The sequence below is a fragment of the Corvus cornix genome, chromosome 12, assembly GCF_000738735.6.
Source record: "Corvus cornix cornix isolate S_Up_H32 chromosome 12, ASM73873v5, whole genome shotgun sequence".
Classification (NCBI taxonomy): domain Eukaryota; kingdom Metazoa; phylum Chordata; class Aves; order Passeriformes; family Corvidae; genus Corvus; species Corvus cornix.
In genome coordinates this window covers 7,210,044-7,231,394 of record NC_046342.1, presented here as the reverse complement: position 1 = coordinate 7,231,394, position 21,351 = coordinate 7,210,044, and the positions used below count along the sequence as shown (strand labels likewise).

The following is a 21,351-nucleotide window of genomic DNA, read 5'->3' as shown; positions in this document are numbered from 1 at the left end:
CAAAATCCTCTCTGACAGCAGACCCTATTTTCAATTCTGTTTGATGCAGTGTTAAAAACCCAGACTAACTCAGGATAAAGTACTTTATCTTACCAAAGGAAGAAATCAGACCTAACAGTGATATCAAGCAGGAAAATATCAAAATGAGAGAAATATGCTTTAAAATAGAGATGCTGGGGGATACTGTTTAACGTTGAGCTGTGGAAAACAGAATGGGGACGAAGCTCTGTGAAGGGCCCCAGAAAAAACCCTTCAAGGTTTCTTGGTGTGTATCCAAGTTCTGTGCTGCAATGACTTTATTAACAAATGAATAGTATAACAACAATATCAGATCCAAGAACTGAGGATTTTAGAACAGGTGGAAAGATCACCTGCTCACATACTGCCAGAGGCTACACAGAAGGCTCAGTGGGCCCACTGGCCAATCTGAGATGACATGTCCTGCATTTCTACCATATGTTCCTAAAGCAGAGTGAACCTGGTATGTCTATTCATTTACAACTAGTATACAGCATATTTTGACAGATTTTCCTCTTTCAAGGCAATACATTTTCAGAAATTTATAAAAAAAATATTACTGTGAGAGACTTTAACAATACCACTTCACTGGCTGATTGAGCTGATGAAATCAATTCCTGAGCAATAACCAACCCACAGCTCTCCAAATAAGCTGTAGGAATCAGTTAAGGCAGCTTTTGATGCAAGAGCACACAGACTTGGTAGAAGGGCGGGTTGAGTCTTGGCAGCACAGCTAATAAATGTAATTATAATGATAAAAGCTCACAAATGGCTTCATTCTACACTGTCACTCACAGCACAACCTGCTATCACTCACTCCTGCTGCACACAATGACCTTTGTCATGCTTGAGAAAACAGCTTCCCACTGTGATTTGACTCTTACTGAATGGCCAGATGGGGCAGTTTTGCTTCATTATTTGTGTCTGTGAAGTGGAAATGCCAACAGAAAGATTCATTACTGTCAAGATCATCTCTGCAAAGCTCCCTTGATTTATTAGGGCATAAACTGCTGTACTGGCTGTAATGAGACATAAATGTTCTGTAAAGCCTATGAACTCGAGAAGGAAATACACTGCCATCAAGAGGCTCGGGGCCTAATTTATTAACAGCTTCTGTCATACAAGCAGCACTGAGTGTGGCAGTTATAGGAAAAAAAGGTAAGAGATTTGCCAATGACATGTTGACATAAAAGAATCTCTTCCATTTTTTCCTGAAATTTGTACATTGCTGACAGGTGAAATGCAGTGGAATTGATAAATATGATAAAATATTAGCATCTCTCAGATTCTATTTAATGTTGACATTATGATCCAGACTTATAAATAAAGGGTAAAGATACTTAAAGGATAAAGAAATTAAGATTCCAGTTACCTTGAAGGGAGACAATTCCCTGTCCAACAGCAGAATGTTCTAGATTTTTTTAAGCCCTGCATTTTGTTAGGCAGTCCAGATTCTCTTCCATTTTTATCACGGATCTCGCCTGCTTTCGTAATTAGGGCAGTACAACACTCCGAAAATATTACAACTGTTTATGACAACAAAAATGTGTCAAAGAAGCACTAGAACTACTTGTTTGTGTCTGCCATGAAGTACAAGCATTATTTGAACAGAATGCACCAGCTACTTAATCCACACTGAGAGCATGTAAAGAGCACTTCAGCAGCACAGGAATACTTTAATATTCCACTGACAAAGGGCTTAAAACGTGGGCACGAGGAGCTGGAGAGGCTTCCAAAGTCCAGCCCCTAGGATCCTGTGTTTCTATCAGTTACAGATTCCTCAGATATTTAAATCAATGAAACAAACAACAACCAAAACAAAAACCCCTAACAACAATAACAAAACCCAAAATTACACAAACACAAAATAACTAAAATATGGCACAACTTAAAACTAGGTCCAGATCTGCACCCATAGTAAAGACTCTTCTGCATGTTCAGAAAGAATGTAGCACATTATGTTTACACTCAATCAACACATTAAGGAACAAATGAAAACATCTAGCTATAAAATTACACTGTTGTACAAAAGTTCCTTCTAAAATCTTATTAATTTTTCATGTACCTCTTCCAAAACTTAGAGACATACATGCACAGTATAGACTAACTTTTAAAAATCTCCTTTCAGAATGCTGTTTCCGAAAACTTTTTGCAAGGAGCTATGACACAAAAGAAACTTCTCCAGTGGGAAATATATCACAATCTGAGCAGTCCTACTCAGACAACTGAACCCACATAGAACTTTTTATTATTAAATCAGCAAAATTAATTGAGAAAAATAAAAGTACAAAGATACCTGGTTATGATGGCATGGTAATCTTGCCTATGCTTCTAATTTCATAACCCAGCCTCACTCAGAGGGCAAGTACACTTCGTACTGGCACAACTCCTGTGAGCAGCTCTGGATCATGTAGACACTGTAGTGCTGTTAACACTTGATTAAATATTAATGTGGGAGTCAACTCCAGGTTTGTTTGCTACTCAACAACCCTTTAATAAGTCACTTTGGAGAAAGGAGGAAAGGACACTTTCTTTTGGAAAGGTTAAATCTGTACATCAGTAGAAAAAATAAAGTTCATTAGTAGTATTTGTAACATACCTATGTGGCTTGGTTTACATTAATATTCCCTTATGGCTACTAAATGTTCCAACATTTAAAAAGCAGCAAACTAAACCATAACTAAACCAGGGGTGTACTCATCTATTTCTCACTAAATGATGGAAAGGTATCTAATGAAAAATGAGCTATGAAAATCCATGGGAGATGGCGACATCACAACCTTAGAGCCGAACTCAAGTTCAAATTTCCCCCCCCCTCCTTCAGTGTGGTTATTTACACAACATGAGCACTTTTCTGCTGAATTCCTCTCCTTTTCCTGAGAGCCCCTGGTGGTTTACATTGTGCACAGATCCTGTCCATCCCTGCTAACCAGTTATCATCAAAGGTAATTCTGAGTAGCTATGGAAGGGAGTCTCTGGAAGAGCGCATCTAAAAGTTGTTCTGGTGCAGAGTGGCACGATACTTACCAGAGTACTCTCTATGGATTCAGGAGCTTGATGGAGGGATCCAGAAAAGGAGTTTACTAATGCCCTTAAAGGTTCAATATCTGTCAACTGAGAAGGATGTTCAGAGTGGTTGTCAATGATTAATGACTGTCATCTGCTGGCCTGGGAGAAGAGACACCATTTTCAGCTACTTTTGTGAAGGCTGTGAAGGGGCAGCAGGATGAAAAGACATTCTGTACATCCTTGCTGCTATGTGACCAAAAATGGCCTGACCTCAGTCTAGCCATGTCTACTAACTTGGGGAAGGCATGTGAGGATTTTATTATGAACCAAACAATGATTTTGAAAATTTTATTTATCATTTCCTATTGCTAATGCAAGCAGAGCACAAAGACCTCATTTTGATATTCACCTTTGCATACAACTGAACATTGTATATAACATATGTAAAAACCATAGGGAAGCACCCACCAATTATACTGATGGTCCAATGGCTTATTAATTATTGCTTGCTGAACACAAATTCAGAGCCAAGTGCATTTTTCTGTCTGAAATGGCACAAACATGACATACCACAAAGGCATCCTCAGATGTCTGGCTCATCTCTGGTTCCCATACGTGGCCTTTTAAGGAGAATTTAGGTCAGCCTAAATAAAACAGTTTGTTTCAAAATGGGGTGCCATATGTCAAAATGTACTTAGCCAGTAAAATTTTTAGCCAAAAATTCAGTATTATCAGATATGGTGCTAAAAACTGTACTCACACTTTTCTCATGCTGTTTGTATACACATTTGAATATTTTCTACATATTTGGGTTTGGTTGCTTCAGTGTATCAAAATATTTTTTTGAAAATTACTGTCATAGTTATTAGAAGTATACTGATGTAATTTTTTGTTAAAATCGTTTGTAAGTAATACTGGTAAGTTTCTATTATGGGCTAAGTTCTGTCACCCTTTTCAAAAAAATTCTAAACAGTTCCATTTGCATATAAATACTGTAGGTACTTCTCATCACGGAATCAGTGATAAGTCAGGGACATAGACCCAGAATAGAACATAACTCCCATTTTGACAGGATTATACTGAATAATATAGCACAAGACAGTACTATAAACCACCTCCAGCAAAGAAAAGGAAAACTTATTTCACAAGGCAGCTAACAGGAGCTTTTGTCTTGGCAAATATTGCCCCCTGTGTAGGAGACAAAGAGAAAAGACAATTACTATTGATCTCTACTTAGAGCTATTTTCTAAAGAAGTTCTTCCAGGAGAGCTGAACACACAGTATTGATGTATTGATCAAATCTCAGGCAGTGTGTGGTGCCTGAGACAGCACAGCCAAGAGCACAGATCTGCTGTTAAGGCAAGGCACAGCCAGCTCAGATACTGGATATCCCAAATATGGGCCCAGCAGACACAGAAACACTGTACTTAAAGCACTCTGAACACCTCTGATGAGTAGAACCCACCAAATCTATGAGGAGACACGTTTATACCCTTGTAATTCCCTGCCTGAATCACCAGGCATGGCCCTGCTGCTGCCTGTGTTCCCAACATGGCACAGAACAAATGCAAGCAGTGCTGACCGCACAGCACAGGAGCAGAACTTAGTCTCAGTAAAAGTCCAGAGTAATTTCTGAAAAGTGGGTTGTTTACACCTTTTCAGGACAATACAAACGATAAGATCAGACTCAAATTCTACACTAGGAATCAATGGGAATCTCAGACTAACCATATTCTCTAGACATATTCTGTGGTTCCCACTCAAAATTTCCAGCAGTACAACCACAAAAAGGCTGCACGAGTGGTGCTCCCACAAACTGGGGACTCATGAGGGAGTATTTTTCAATTGCAAGTGGCAAGAAGTGGATGGGCAGAAAGATAGCTAACCAGTGTCGCTTTTGCACACCGGTTGAATTTCATCTTCCATGAATTTTTGTGCCTATAAAACCTGATGGCATGAATATTTTATGAAAACTCACTCCCTAAACATGATGTAAACTTGGCCAAAGCAAATGTTTACAGTTTTCACCCATCCCTACCACAGATGTTTCAGTATTTAGACAAAACTCTCATTTTATGAAAAATTCAGCCATTTATTTTTCACAGTAAGAGCAAACTCAATAAACATACACTCAATTTCACTCTTGGAGGTTAAATTAATACAGTAGACAAACTGCCTAGGATTTTATTTTAGCAATATTTAAAGATTTAGACTGAGATATGATTATAGAATGGCCAGTATTGTTCTATCTTTTGCTTTTTATACTTAGGAAATCTTCTTCATGGTTGTACTACTATCTTGTATTATTAAATCAGCTAAAAAAACACAGAAACTGACAATATCCGATACTACTTTAGACATTATTAAAAACCCAAAGAATTCTCCTTCATCAGAAGCTGAAATACTGAATGATTTGATTGAAAACTCTTAGAAAAATTACTTTATTTTATAACCCCATCATATTTTATTCTTGCCAAGAGGATTGCCCAGCTTTCCTAGCAGATCAGTTTATTGTCTCCATTGATGCAAACTTCCAAATTTTCCTTTAGGTATGGTGACAACAGAGAGTAGTTGTCCTTCTAAGGGGGTTTGTGGCAATGCTTTTCCTCATACAGGGATAACTCGTTTCTGCTTATTTTTAAAACAGGAGATAGGAACATAAAAATGTTTCCAGAAGTTGCTGAATATTTCCAGATCCCATTGAAACATAAGAGCTAAGGAACTTGACAGTAAAACTTGAGAAACAATTTTCCATGAAAACAAACCCTTAAGTGGCTCCTGCCTTGAATTGTCCAGGCTCTGTTGGTGTTCTATTTTATGAACCTCCATATAACACATATTTCAAAATGTTTTATAAATATTTATACCTGCTCCTATTTTCATAATAACATGCTGAACAGCAGTCATTGGCATATACACTTTACTACTGCAATGGATTTTAAAGCCTTCTTCAATATCAAGTCCCAGTTGATTCAAAATCCTTCATGTTTTTTTCAAGATATGTCTAATGATGTAAGATGGAAGAATAAAGATTTCTGTCTTCTAACAATGCACTAAAATCAGCTTCAGTGTTAAAATCCAGCAAAAAGCTTTCAAGAACTCGTAAGGGAAACCTCTGTGACTGAACTGAAATCAGTGCACAAATGATATCCCACAGAAAGAGAACATATTTATTCAGATGTGCAAATCCCATTCTGTCAGTTCTGCACAGAGACAATTATGGTAAGGGTAGTAGAGAGGATTATGGGATGATGGAATTTAGAACCTCATGGAAAAGAATAGCTTTTTATCAGTTTTGTAGCAGATGTCTGCACATGGGAACAGAACACAAAAGTTAAGTCTATGGAGGCTGCCATGTTTCACAGAAGTCTCAAAATGCAGTTAATGCTGTTATGCCAGTTTAGAAAAAGTAGGTATAAATACAGTGAGATAAACAAACAGTGCTCTCTAAATGGATACTCTATAAAACTCATAACCACTAACAAAGTTAAAGATTCAACCACTCAGAAAGAATCAGCAGACCCACAACAGAGTTCTAAAGATGGGATTGTTTGGATAACTTGTTTAGCTCTTAATTCAGTAAAGCGCTTTAATGTATGCCTGAATCCATTGCTTTGGTTAGCAGGGATGTAATAACTCACATATGTAAGTGTTTCACTGAAATGAATACTAAACTAGACATATATGAGCCCCTGCATGGAAGGAATCTTTCGTACTGCCTTGATATATGTGCATGCATTGAGGGATTGTTCTACAGCCAGACACCACGAAGGATAACAGAGGTACTCTGGGAAAATAGTATATATGAATAATAATTTCATATAAACAACGTCTGTTGTACTTCCAAACCAGCAGAATTTGGCCTCTCAGAGTGAAATGAGCAAGAAATACCATTTGCTGTATGTAATGGGATGCCAGCAAGAGAATACTATACCAAACATTTAACTTCCTCTCTTTGTAACATTCCCTTTCCAAACATCTCCTGAGATTTGATATTTAAACATGCAATTTACCAACCTTCTCAACTTAATGTAAATATCCAACAGAAGTTAAAGTTTCCCTGTGTAGTGAAACAACACACTATGGCTTATTTTAATACAGTGAGAGTTATAGAAAATAGGAGTTTATGAAGATTTCATTAAGGGAAAAGTGATACAGGAATGAACTAAGAATGGATCATAAAAACTAGGTAGAAGTATAGTTCAGAACTCAGATGAAAATATCTGAAAACAGGGGGGTTTTTTGTGTGGTTCATAGTTTTCCAGAGTACTTGCCAATTGCATACAGGCTGTTGGAATTGCCATACCTCACCCACACTAGCAGTGAATCTGACCTATGGGTTAGGAAAAGATGCAGTAACCCATTTTCCTGTTTAAGCCTCACAATTGCACTGTCTCCTCTACTTGTACTTCTGCACCAGACTGAGGCCATTCCCCTTAACCATAAAAAAGTCTTTAATCCTATTAAAGTTCTTGTTCACTACACCATACTGGTTTTGATTCAAACTTAATCCTTTATTTAAAAAAAAATAGGGTTATAACAGGCCTAAAACATCACAAGTACAGTTTTTAAAACTTACTCCAAAATACACGTGAAATTTTCACTCTTCCCTGTTTGTAAAGTCAGTGAAAAGTTTTCACTTAGTAACTTGTGCTCTACAGATCAGAAAGTACCTATTAAGCAAGTTTGTAGGTCTATTATATCCTATTTCAGGCTATTGGTGGAGGAACCAGAGATGAGTGAACATAACCTGCATTTTATCTCTTGCACCAACTTAGTTTTCACCATGACTCTTGTCTGTAATGTTACATTTAATACAAAATCGCATTATTTCAACTCTTTCTAAAAGGCATACTTTAAACAGGTAATTTAAGAAGGCATTCAATCCAACATAACCTTAACTTTCTTTTACTATCTATACTTATTTTTTAAATTATATTAATCCAAAATAATTATTTAGAGTACTGTATTATCCCTTTATGGTGAAATGCAACCAAATGGGTTTTATATATGCATCTATGGTCACCTTTTAGGTGCTGGATCACTCACAAGTACAATATGCATTCCTGATATTTTACAGAGACTGTTGATATTCACCTAAAATAGAACAGCTCTGACAACGTTCAACATCTCTTTTCTGTCTGTAGTGTTTAAGAAGATGCATACATTATAAAGAGAATTAAAAACAGTCTATAAACTGGATCCTGGCTTTTAGGATAACTGCAGCATTGCTCAATTTAAACCACACAAACTGAAATACAGTTTTTATTATGCTGTTAAAGAAGTTCAAGAAATAAATGATCTCACCATTTCCTTAAGCAGATGACACAATTCTTCACAAAAAAACATTACCTCAAAATAGACATAGTCCACAGAACAAAATAGGCATGTTCGTGCAATTACCATGCCTACTTTAACTGTCTTGCTTCTGGCATAACAACTTAGTTTTTAACAACTAAGAGCTCACAGCACATAAAATATCAGGAGAAGATTTGGTTGTTTGGGTTTTTTTTTAGTAAGCAGAATCCATAATATATCAGCTTCTTATTATGATATTTAATTATTATATTTTAGTCTCTCTATGGCCACCAGACATATATCTCAGTGTCAAGGAGTTTTGTGCCAGATGCAAATAGTGATTACTTGTAGTCATCTAGACACTTTTTATGGACACTTATTTTACCTCAAATTTTGGATCTCTCTCTGTCTACATACTACATAAAAGTTAACTTCTTTTTTTACAAGGAAAAGGAATGATTTTTGTTATTGATACCCATGAGTTCCCAAAGAGTGCTTTGGACAACCTGTTTCAGATTGTGGATTATTCTCCATTTAGACTGGCCCTTGCTTATAAGGTGCTCTGTATGACTCATGGCTAATTTACTTTTGTATCTATTTCTGATTATATGACAAATATTAGCATGGCAAGGGCACTTTGAACATGCATTTACATTGTGTATAAATTATCATTCCATTTAAAATTCTTCAAACATTCAGAAAGCATTAGCCCTTCCATGATTCTAGCCAAGTGACTGTACACAAGAGGTAGTAATCCCTCCTCTGGCAGTCCCCATATACCCTGAGGATAATATTTAATTACCCTTATCTTCACAAAAAACATCTCTCCATTTTTTCGGTTTAAACACTGCAGGATAAGTTTCTTCATGGCAAATTAAATTGACAATAGACTGAAAAAGAGATCTTAACTGCTTTGAGTGTCACATTAAAAATTCAAGTAAAAATACTAGTGACAAACTTGTAGAAATTATGTTTGTTTTGACCAAAAGAAATATTCACTGAAACAGGTCCTATTTTTCTCTCTAAGAGGAGAAGTAATAAGGCGCAATAAAACCTTCATTGAACTTTTTTTTTTCCCAAATAAAATCACACTTGGGGCAGGAATCTAGCTGTGAGGAGTTGTTTCTCTTTATCCTGAAATCAAAAACTTCTGTTTGATCTCATACCCCATCTTTCATCATACTACAGGAGTGCCTAAAACGATAAGTAATTCATGTAAGTTATGTCATAACTTGAAAGGCCTATAAAGTGTCTTTTGTTCTTGAGATAACCAGTAATAAAGCACCGGGTTCGTGCAGCAGTCGTGACATCCGCCTCCAAAGTACGTCAGACTTTTCAGAAAAAAAAATCTATTTAATAACATCCAGACAGGACTGCACACGAGACATTCAATTTGCTGTACTGATGTTCTGTGTTGCCAACACTGCCACGTTCCTACAGACTTGGTTAAAGATTTGCAGAAAGGTTTGTAACCTTGTGGATGGCAGACATGGACAGAAAGATGATTTGCCACCACTGCGATGCCATGATGCAGCCGCCTGTTCTCTTGTAGCCTTTCACAGCACCCCTTGATTTCTTTAGGATGGTTTTCAGACAAAGAAAATGAAAACATGCCATGTTTACATCTTCCTTTTCTAAAGGAGGGTAAGGCAAGCCTCCTTTCCTGTCCTGTGGCAGAATCTAAATGTTTGGGGAATTTTACACATACTCAAAGCTCAGACATTTATTTCAGATATGCAGTTGAAGCCAATAGATTTTGGATCACTGAATAAACTCACTAAATAGATTGATAGTTAAAAAAAAAAAAAAAAAAAAAAAAAAAAAAAAAAAAGCAGAACCATTAAAAGTAAATATTTATTTCACAGATCTCTAATATAAATGAGCAGATTGAAATTAAGATCTTTAGTGACCAAGTGACCAGTTCTCACCAGGAATGACGAGGTGTTTTCTTAAATATTTAAGAAACCCGTATATTATTAAATTTACTATAAATATTGATCCTGTAAAGGTATGCATAAAAGTGCCACATAACTAAGGAGCTATTGACTGATTATTACTGTCTGCAAATCTAGTATTCTATTATGAAATCAAATCTAAATCTAGCAAAATTTAACGTGCTGCTCTCTGGATTCAATTATAATTTTAAGTACTGTATATAGGTCCAGACCTGCCAGACTGTGAATTTTTTCCTATAAAGCAGATGTAAGAGCAGGTATAAACACTTAAAAGTCATGGAACTATTTATATTGTAATTTCAACAGTTCCATTAAGACACGGGTAGCACTGGCTGTTAGGTATTTCTACATCATAATCATTTCGCAATTGGAATAAAGATGTTATCGCAGTTATGCTTTATATTCACCCCACTTGAAGTCTTAGCAGTCATAGAAACCATCTTAAATCTCTGCCTTGTTGTAATTGTTCATAAGCATAATGAAAAATTTTCTGTGCCACCCAATTCTACCCAGAGCCCACAGAATAACAGGAGACAGACAGATGAAGTTCTATGCCCTGTTACTTGCCCAGAAAAAGAAAGGCTGCAGAATAACTAACAAGGTAACTGGATACAGAGGTATTTTTATCCCAGAATCTCTAGCTGGATTTGATTTTAGAAAATGAGGAAACTTTAGGTGGGATTTTGGTTTCCTTTTGACTTGACTTAGGAATTAGTGCTTCTGGTTTTGCATATATCTACCATAGCGTATAGGTATTTCAGATAATTATGGAAGCAAATGATTTTCAGACTCAAAGACCCACCCAAAGGGAAGGATAAAGTTCAAATGATTCAATGATTCTTTTGCTTTCTTTTCCAGATTTTACATTTTCATTTACAATATCATGAAGCAAAGACCTCTCAGGCCAAGGGAGCAGAATATCTCTTTCTGGCTGTCATAAGTCATGAAAGGTCACAAAGTTGACATCCTCCTTGACCACCTGAGTGCTGCATTAATCCCTATGAGAAAAAAATTCTAAAATTCTGTATCCAAACTGAAATGCAGATTTCCCTTTGATCTCAGTGCGATTTTAGACTCTGCTCTCAATCATGGTTGTGGAAGAAATGCTTTTGGACTTCTCCAAAACAATGAGTAGACAGGTTTTGTAGAAATATAGAACTTGACAGGCACATAAAAACAATAGGGAAGTGGAGGAGAGAAAAAGACCCTCAAATATGCAGGCACTGGGTCATTTTAGCCAGTGGAGGACAAAACATCATGAGATTTCATGCAGTTGCCAGTGAGTTAATAGGGTCTAAAATTTTTTCCTCACACATTCATACAAAACAGTTTACTGCTTTATTTTCCTTTGCAATATCACAACATACTGAGAATAGTAATTTTTAAATGACAAAATATGTTCAATAATATTTAAGTAGATACTTTCTGTTCCAAGATTACTAATTTTCAATTAGTGACTAAAATGGCTTCCAGCTGAGAACCTGACAAAGTTTGAAGCGCTGTTAGTATCTCTAATCTCATCATAATTTCATTTTTGGTGGGCTAAAACATTTCAGCAACATTTACAAGATTAATCTTCCTGGAATTTTCTGTTAGTTATTGTTGGAATTTTCCAGTAGAAAGGAAGTAGGACAGTTTTATTTAAGAAAAGGTCATTAGTGGTACTATCTTCTGGGAGCAGACCTGAAGCGTTATCTTTTCATGTAGTCACGCCTGTCTTCCTGCCTCCCCTACCCATGGCTTTTCATGGGTAGAATTAGAATAAGAACCTAGAGAAATAGGTACCTAAGTGCAGTATTTTGCTTGGTTTCCAGTAATGCGTTTGGATCTCATAGTAGGAGCAATAGCAGAATAAAAGCATGACTCTGGTACAAGGGACATCAAAAAGATATTTTGAGACTTAAAAGGCTTTCTCCTGAAATAGGGCATCTTAAAAAAAAATAAAATTATTGCAACTAAATTATATCTGTCATTGTAAACACACACTTCCTTGGTACTATTCCTTGTAAACACTGATTTCTGCTACGTGATGAAAATCTGGGCTTTTATATGAGATGTGTAGATTTATTTACCCTTGGGGATTAATTGTTCCCTTTTTGGTACTTCACGTGGCAGAGTTGCCTTGAATGAATTACAGGAAATTGAAAGTACTGAATGTAAGTTTCATGAACAAGAAAAATTATGTCTATAGCACAAACTCTTTTCTAATGAGTGAGAATCAGCTCCTTAAGTTGCAAGGTTGCATGTATGGCCTCATAAAAAAAAAGGAAATAGATGTTAACAACTAGCCATATAATAAAATATAGTGCGTGATAAAAATAGCATCTACTAGATTTACATTTTAAGTAGCAGAAGATATTAAGTAAACATGAGGAAATGTTGGAAATGTTTTGGGGTTTGTTTTTGTTGGGTTTTTTTTTTTTCTGAGGGAGATAGAGACTCATAAAAAATCCCAGTAAAATGAAAGCATTACTTCTTTCAAGGAAACAGTCCAAAAGATAATTTTAATAGTCTTTTGATGGTCATAATTTCCTAGTTCATACAAAAAATCAGGCTGATTTCCCCCAAAAAATTCAATTGCTTAATTTAAGCTACTTTGGGGATTTAATTGGAGCCATTTTATTCCCTTTCCTAATAATTGCAACACAATTTGATTTTAATGCATTATCAGAAGGAAGATGAGTTTTTAATCAGCTGTTAGACAGAATATATCTCCAATAATACATAATAAAGTGTTCTTTTCCCTGTTTATATAGTGTATATATATATATTTTTAAGACTATCTTTTGCAAAGATATAAATGGTTTGGAAAAAGGAAGAAAATATGAATTGTTTACATCCTGGCAGTTTGTATTTTGCTCTCTATTTTTACAGATTCTCATTGACAAACCTTTCAAGTCTTCACAGTCATATGAAGAATTTTTTTCCTTTCTATAAGAGAACAAGATGTTTCTGCTGCAACTAATTACAAACCATTTGCCATTATCTAACATTAGATCAACTAAAACTGAAATTGGTACTTTGCTGATCAGGTAATTGAAGTAAACAGAAACTTCAGAATTTACCTCAATTAGAGCGATTACCTTTTCCATCACTGTCCACCCCAGTATGAAAATGCAGGAAAAACATAAATTATAAAATGGCAGGGCAATACATAGATAATAGGGAACAAAAAATGCACATAAAAAAAAAACTATCAAGCAGTTCAAAGATGTTATTTATAAATGTAAAAAACAGCTTTGGAGAGAATAATGGTGTAATGCAAAGGCAGTGAATTTCAAGTGCGTGGCATGCATAATTTCTAGGCACACTGACACTGCAAATATGTAAGATATTGCATTTACAATAAGTGTTCCTTTCTAGAATAACAAATCCAACAAAGTCATTCAAAGCTCTAATGCATTAAAACATACATATGGAAATCTTTTACATTTTTCATATACATTTCAGGCTGAAAAGAGGAAAAACCAATTGGATTTTTTTTTTCCATACATGTTTCTTAATATAAAATTTACAAGGCTACACTAAATATTTTTAGAAGAACTGAGTAGGATATTGTATATTAACTAAAAGCTACTCCCCAGACACCACGTCCTTGTTAAACAAGGCAGGACTCTTCATGTAGGCCTTTGCAGAATTATTCTCAATGGAAACCTTCTGCTTATTGCAACAGCTGTGCTGAGCATTGTTATCTCAGATAGAGCTGTGGATTGGCACATGAAAGATATACAACACTTTTTTTTGTGAAAATACTTAGCTGACTCTTTCAGAGAATTCTTTCCTTGCTGATTTCTTACGATAAGAGTTTCCCCACGGTCTCTTCTCCTTAAGAGAGGAACTCCAAAGTATAGGAAAACACAGCACATCAGAGGCACATCCTCCTCAGGGATTCTGTGAATCTCCAGTTTTTGCTAGATGAAGTAAAATGTTCTCATGGAGTATTTGAGGACTCAACAACTTTAATTAGATGGTATCCCATTGAGTAAGAGAGGAAGGACTGGCCACAAAACTTTTGGCTTTTAGGCCTTCTGTCCAGTGGAACAATACTATGTTTGCATAAAACAGAGCTAACAAAGTCACTAAGAAAACAGAATTTTATAATAAAGAAACATGACTAAAAGCTGCAAATTAAAACAACTACTTTTTTCCACAGAATACAGAACCCTATGCAACACAGTCATGTTAATCTATTACTTGCTCAAATTGCACTTCAAAAAGTGTGGCTGTTACTTCCACAGGCATATATAACATGGCAAAGAACTACAAAAACTTCCTAAAATAGTCCCAAAACTTGCTTTAGCAAAAGAAAAAATGTAGAAGAAAGTTATTTTGCATACAGACACAAGGCCCAGTAGAGCTTACTCGTCAGGAAAATTCCAGGCATTTCTGCCCTACTGTGAAACTTCCACGTGTTATGAAACAAGGTAATTTAACTCTGGGCAAATTTCTTTATACAGATCAATAGAGCCAAATACATTTTTAATAAAATCTTACCAACTGCCAGCTCTATCCCTCACTCTGCCAAATGAAGAAATTAAAAATACTGAGTACTACATCTGCTCTTTCTCCTGTCATAGTGTGCCATTCACCGTCTGCAGCAAACACCTATCTTTAGCTTGAAAAAGCATTGAATTATTATTGTGTATTTTGGGAGAAAGAAGAAAAATTTTTTCATGTTTAATGATGTGTCTCAGGGGAATGATTATATAATGCTCAAAAATGTAACCTGGAGGGAAATAATGCCTTTATATCTTATTAGCCTAAGTTCATTACCACAGTAAAAGACCATCTCCTATCCTCAAGCAATACCATATAAGCATCATTTTTCTATTAGTGATCCAAAATCATCTTTAGATCATTAGCAAGATCGTTACTGACTTTTCAGTAGACATACACTTTAGACTCCTTATGAAGCTTTGGGGTATCCATTCAGGAAAGGTGATAACATACTTACTTTTCTGTCTGGCCAATTGTATTTTGCAAATATTGTGTCATATGTGTCCACAGCTCCATCAGTGATCAACATTATGGCTTGGCTGCAAATGCTTCCTTGTCCTGTGTGATTGAACTGCAAAAGGAAACAATCATTAGAAACAGCACATTCCTGTTAAATGAAGATAGATGGGATCACACTGGATAAACATGGATTTTGTCAAATCTCTAGCATCCTTAGAGGAAGTCGAAAATATTCAGGCTGAAAGCATTTTATCAAAGATATTATGATCTTGGTGAATTGAAAAATAAGAAACATGTATAAATATAGTTCTACTAAAATTGAAATGGTATTCCCCTGGTTTTGATAGATGATAAGTATTGATGCATCTATGGGGTTTGCTTTGATTTAAATATCATTTTAAAAGAACAAGTTACACAAAAAGAAGTAATGAATGATGATTTTTCTGCGAAGCACAGGAGATACACAACTCATAGAGAGACATATGACTATTCATAGGGCATTCATTCATATTCACTCAGGATTACATTCTATATGCTATTTTCCTTAAAATATTTATCTGGGAGAACCCAGTTTGTATTTATATATTCGGAGATTCTCCTATTACGCAAAATGAATACATATAAGCAATTCAAGCTGCTGAGGAGCAGTACTTGAGCACAGGTTCTCAGACAGCAATCAGCAATCCTTTGGTGTATGCAAAGAAAGCTTTGTTACACAAATGGAATTTTCTCCTGTCAAAGAGCAAACACATTGGGCTGAGTCATAATATGAGCTTTGATCTCTTTATTCTGGAGTTGGTGCTCTGACTTTAAGTCCATGTGTCTCCATTTGCTTTGGTTGCAGAATAGGTTCTTGTCTGGGTATTACCTTATACATTCAAGGAACTTTGGTGAAACATCCATCTTTTAGCAAAAAAAAGCAAAGTTGTAAAATTATTTGATTTTTAATTCCTCTGTACTAACACTTTAAAGAAATCTATGAAAAGGTCAATAAATAGGATATTACAAATATTTTCTTGTAGTTTTCATCTACATTATCAAATTCAAGCTCAGACGAGGCCCATTCTATCACCCCTCTCTTGATGCTGAAAAAGCCAAGCAAGAATTACCTTGTCCCACCTCACCAGCCTTGCTGTGCCCCAGAATAGGGTGGTCCCTTTTAAAAAGCAGTAGCTATGTTCACAGGTGAATTACTTTGCAGGGAGGCTGACAGGTCCTGCATTCATGAAAAATTATTTGCAGTATTCTGGTTTGATTTGGACTAGCAATAGCTCTATCTTTTATGCTTTCCACAGTCTATTATTCACCCTTACTTATTCACTGTTTTTCCAAAACCCTAAAACCCACTTTTTCTAAAAAAGTTCTCCTAAAAATTTCATCTTTATAGAAATGCCAGCAGTACAAAAGGGTAGATGGTGGGTTCCAGAAGTCCTCTGTTTCTTCTGCCTTCACATTTTTGTATCTGAGTAATCACACCCTCTTTCAACAACCATTTCTATCACCTGTATCTCTCCTCAAGATCAGCTTCTTTTTCATCAAAGAGGAAACTCAGCAAACATTAACAGAAACACTCTGTTTAAAGGGCAGCTAATGTGGATTTACAGAGTTAACTGTATTGTGATCACTGCCTGGGTGAAAACTCTTCCCTGTGAAATTTCAAGGCAGTCAGTCCTTAAAATTCTCCAGTCATGACAGTTTTTCCAGTCTTAACCAGAACTATCAAAGTTGGATTCATTCATGGTCTTAGAGCCAGTATTTTCTCATAAAGGTGAAGTTGCTTTGTCTAGGGATATCTTCCTCACATGGACAATATATATTGAAAGTGGCAAGGTATCTTAAAAGAGAAATTAATGAAGGGGAAATGCCTTTGTATATTTATTTTAAAATACCACTCTGTATGCATCTGCATTATTCTACATAGTTATCTGAATATTTTGAAGAATGAGATTAAATTCAAATACTTTGATGAGTAATATCTTCTCATATTTGTCTAAAACTTTTAATTTTATTGAATAGCAAGAGTGATGAAAGTGTTTTCCATAATAATAACAATGACAAGGGGTTTATGATGAACTACAATTAACTCAGTGATTCATCAGTTAGCAGCAAAAATTTCGATGCATCCTGACATTTACAGCATTTGGTTGTGATTAACAGTCTTTGAAATGTCACAGAATTTTATTTAATTGGCTATGATTTTTTTTAAAGATAATCACTGCAAAGAGCACGTTTGTCACCAAAAGATTTAATTGCAGTTGTCACATGACACAGTAGGTGCCTAACTACTGTACCAAGTACTTCTGTATTCTTACCCTGTATAATGTACACTGCCTAAATTGATGATTGGAAAGAATTTGGAAGTGGATTTTTAAACGTGCTTTTCAAAGATATCAGTATCAACCATCTTCAAGTCTTGACAACCATAGCAAATACTGAAAAGTAATTGCAAGGCAAAATTGACTGAGTTTAATTAGTGCAACCCCTGAACCGTTCTAAAATCCAACCAGAATCTTAACAGACTATTTGTGTAACACAAAGCTTTCTCTATTTTTTTTCCTTTCCTACACCACCCGCTCCTTCTCCCTCCCCATTCACCCGCTTTTTTTTTTTTTTTTTTTTTTTTTTTTTTAATGTATAAAAGACATCCTTAGTTAACCTATAATTCAAAGAATAGGCTTCTGGCACATAAAGGTCACATCCTGTAGGCAAAGTGGAAAATGGTTTGCTGTAGTCTCCTAAGGGGAGATTTAGCAGCTTTTTCTCTGGCCTAGGCTGCTTAATTGAAGCTCCCAGAGACTTTGCAGATATGCCTATATAAAATGGAAAAGATTTTTATGCTGGTATTTCTGGAAGTTTATATGAAAGAAAGATTGAACCTATTACATTTCCTTTTTAAGTATAAATAAGAGCAATCAATGCAGCACCTTAAAGAGAGCTGAACATACATGTAGCATAGTCCATCATGATCTTACAGATCTCTCATTGTGGGTACAGTACAGCACATGGGATGTCAGACCCGTTTATTCTCAAAACTATCAGTTTATCTAATGAGATTTTTATACCACATTCATCATTATAACTTCAGTTACCTCACAGATTTTAAACCAAAGCAACAGATCTCATTTCAGATCTCATTCATTCCTGCAGTGTGGGGTTTTTTCAGTTTACATAGATTTGGAGGACTAGCATAGAACATCTCTTGCACTGAGGCATTCATACTGTGCTTCTGGTTCCCAAGACTCTATTTGGTGCCCACAATTTTTAATACAACCTCTACAAACAGCCTACAGTGTCCTTTGCTTCATGCACCTTTTCCCATTGTCATTTTTGGCATGCACCACATGAAGGCATTAGCTCCACACTGTCTAACTGAACACATGAGCAGTGGGTGGAAAAAGATACTTCTTTTTTCATTTTAGGATTTTATGCCTGGAAAAGAATCAATCAATATTGCCCTTCAAGTTGAATACACAGGAATTAAAACCATTAATTAATCTATGATCACACAGCATAAAGGCAGGCGCACTTGTCAAGTCACACACTTTTGGAGAATATTTGGGTTTGAGCTCTTATTTCCAAGGTACATCCTTCAATCAAAAGACACTTTGATATTTAGTTGAGATTTTTTCATGTTCCAGCAGACTAACACACTTTAATATTTTTTCCTCAAAATAAATGATTATACTTAAGGAAACATTTTAAAACATTTTCACAAATATAAACTCAGTTGAAAAAAGGGAAAACAAGAAGGAGGTGAAAAAGAAAAAAAAGCTGGAAAGTGTGAACTTACTTCATTGAGCATGTTGAAAGCTTCATTTAAAGCAATGTCCAGCATTCCAATTCCTTTTGCAAAAAGTTTGTCAAGGTGTTCCCTGAAATGCTGAAATATGAACAAGGAAGTTTCATTTGTCAGAATGTTGTTATGACAGACATGTCAAGGTCAATGGTTAAGGATTTCTGAATACTTTAGACTTATTTCTTAGACTTAAATGACCGCATACACAAATTAAAAAAGCAATTCCCAGTTAATCCTTTTTGTCTCTAAGTAACACTAAACTAAGATTGTGTTAGTACAATAATAAGGCAAAGGCATCACAAGATACCTTTTTGGCTACTTATTCAATCAAATAATTTTGCTTTGGTTTTTTGTTTGTTTTCTATTTAGAGATCTTCATGTTTTCTTTTCACTTCATATAGTAATTTTATATAATTTGTAACTGTGTTCCCTCTAGGTTTTTAGAGTCTGATACTTAAAAAAAACCAGTTCTCTCTGAAATTTAGCCTTGAGAGTACATAGCTCTAGAAGATGCTAGACTGTAATCATTAGGTCATTGCAGTATAAATGCAGTTTATCAGTGTCAATACTAATATTAGATTTATAAAAAACTATTCTACACAGGAATACAGGGCTATTAATTTGTAAGAAGAAAATGAAGATCTGTGTGGTGGGAAATAGCAGGGGAGGCAGTGTTTTTGTGAAGTGTTATTTCAGTCTTCACAAGTGGCTAAAAAGCACAAAAGCAATACAAAACAGAAAAGGGTATTTCAATCCAGCAAGTAGAGAAAAAAATGTCAGGGCAAGAAATATACCACTGAAATATCAGTTTAAAAAAAAGAATATGTGATTTCAGAATGAGATAAAAACCACCTGAATTCCACTTTCAATAACTTTCAGAAACCAAACATCTCAAGAAGCAGGAGCCTCCTGCTCTTAGTGACTCAAAAAGCATACTTCACCTTTACAACTTAAAAAGCTCTTTTTAGTAATAAACTGGTTTATCTCAGTCTCTTTCTGCTATCATTTTGGAGCCCTTGTAGACTAATATCTGAATTTCCCAGGGTTTGACTTGGGTATATGTCCAACTGTGTGCACAAACATTCCCAGGGAACTGTATGCTTAATTTCCGTGTGCAAATACCAGAATATGCAATATCTATTTGTAGACTCATATACCTAATTGACATGCATAATCCTGGTAATTCTGAATGCAAATTAGGCACACAATTATGACAATCAGACATTGATGTCTGATTACAAAATTACAGGGTCAGATCCCCACTGAAGTTGTGTGAGGAAGCACGGAAGTGTGTCAGCTGGGGAGGTGTCTGTGATCATCCAGAAGAATCTGAAAGACATGAGCTGAAGAGAATGAGGATACAAATCCACATGTGCAGGTAAATCAGGATGAAGTCTTCCAGAACTTTAATGAGAAGAAACCCAGGATGGTTCTTATGTCCTTCATATTCTGCGTGTCATGGGACAGTTACTCTTCAAGTAACAGCACATTAAAATCACACCACTGTTGCATATGGCTTTGGCATAACTGAACAAGAGGATAAATCCATAAACAATTATCCTGATTGAACTTGGAATTTCTCTTATAATGAGGTTGTTGAAAGCATTTTTGGTACAACCTGGTGTATTTCCCTTTTCTAGTCTCACAGTTTAAGGAACAATTGTAAGGATTTGGGATCATACTTGGTTAGATGATTACAGTTTTCATACTTTGGGGATTAGGTAAAATTGTGTCTCAAAATATGGTAGCAACTCACGTTTTGCTCTTTTCTCAGTTTCCTACTTTTGATTTACTAGGATTCAAAAGTTACTGAATTTAAATAATTCAAGTTAAGAAATTTATTTCAGCAAATCTGTGCTTGAGAGTTGACACATATTCAGAGCACCTTTCATGATTCAGAACACAGGAGAAGTTAGGGAGGTAGAGGGGGCAATCTGAATGCAGGCAAGAATTTGATTTTGATTTTCCTTTCCTGATTTCAGGTCATTGCAGGCAATTTAAAAACTCTTCCAAGATGAAGGCCAGAAAACTGTGAAACTGAATTTTTCCTTCATGGCAGAAGCTATCAAACTTGTAGCCAAAATGAGACACTGATTTATCTAGCCCACAGAAAACCTGAAGAATAATTTACTAATTTGGTGGCATTTCTCAGGAAATTTCAAGGCAACTCCTTTTACTGATCTCTTATCTTAGAGGCTGTTCTAATGGCCTCACAAGGTTTATTGAGATTAGAAAATGATCACAAGGTAACAAATTTTTATAGTCTGGAAGCAAATGGAAAGTGGTCACCCTCCAAGCAAACAACAGAGCTCAGTGTCT

General features: G+C 35.6%; 1 protein-coding gene across 6 annotated transcripts in view; it reads right to left on the bottom strand.

Annotated features, from left to right (window-relative positions):
- The window catches only part of CACNA2D3 (calcium voltage-gated channel auxiliary subunit alpha2delta 3), a 396,804-nt gene that overhangs the window by 181,615 nt on the left and 193,838 nt on the right, over positions 1 to 21,351 (bottom strand). For all 6 annotated transcript variants that reach the window (XR_005602956.1, XM_039558917.1, XM_039558915.1 and 3 more), the window contains exons 10-11: positions 19,027 to 19,116; positions 15,235 to 15,348 (exon numbers count right to left, since the gene is read on the bottom strand). Coding sequence is in view for 5 of the 6 variants with exons in the window: in XM_039558917.1 (XP_039414851.1) it covers positions 15,235 to 15,348; positions 19,027 to 19,116 (204 nt within the window). In the remaining variant the exon portion in view is untranslated. The remainder of the gene's footprint in view (positions 1 to 15,234; positions 15,349 to 19,026; positions 19,117 to 21,351) is intronic.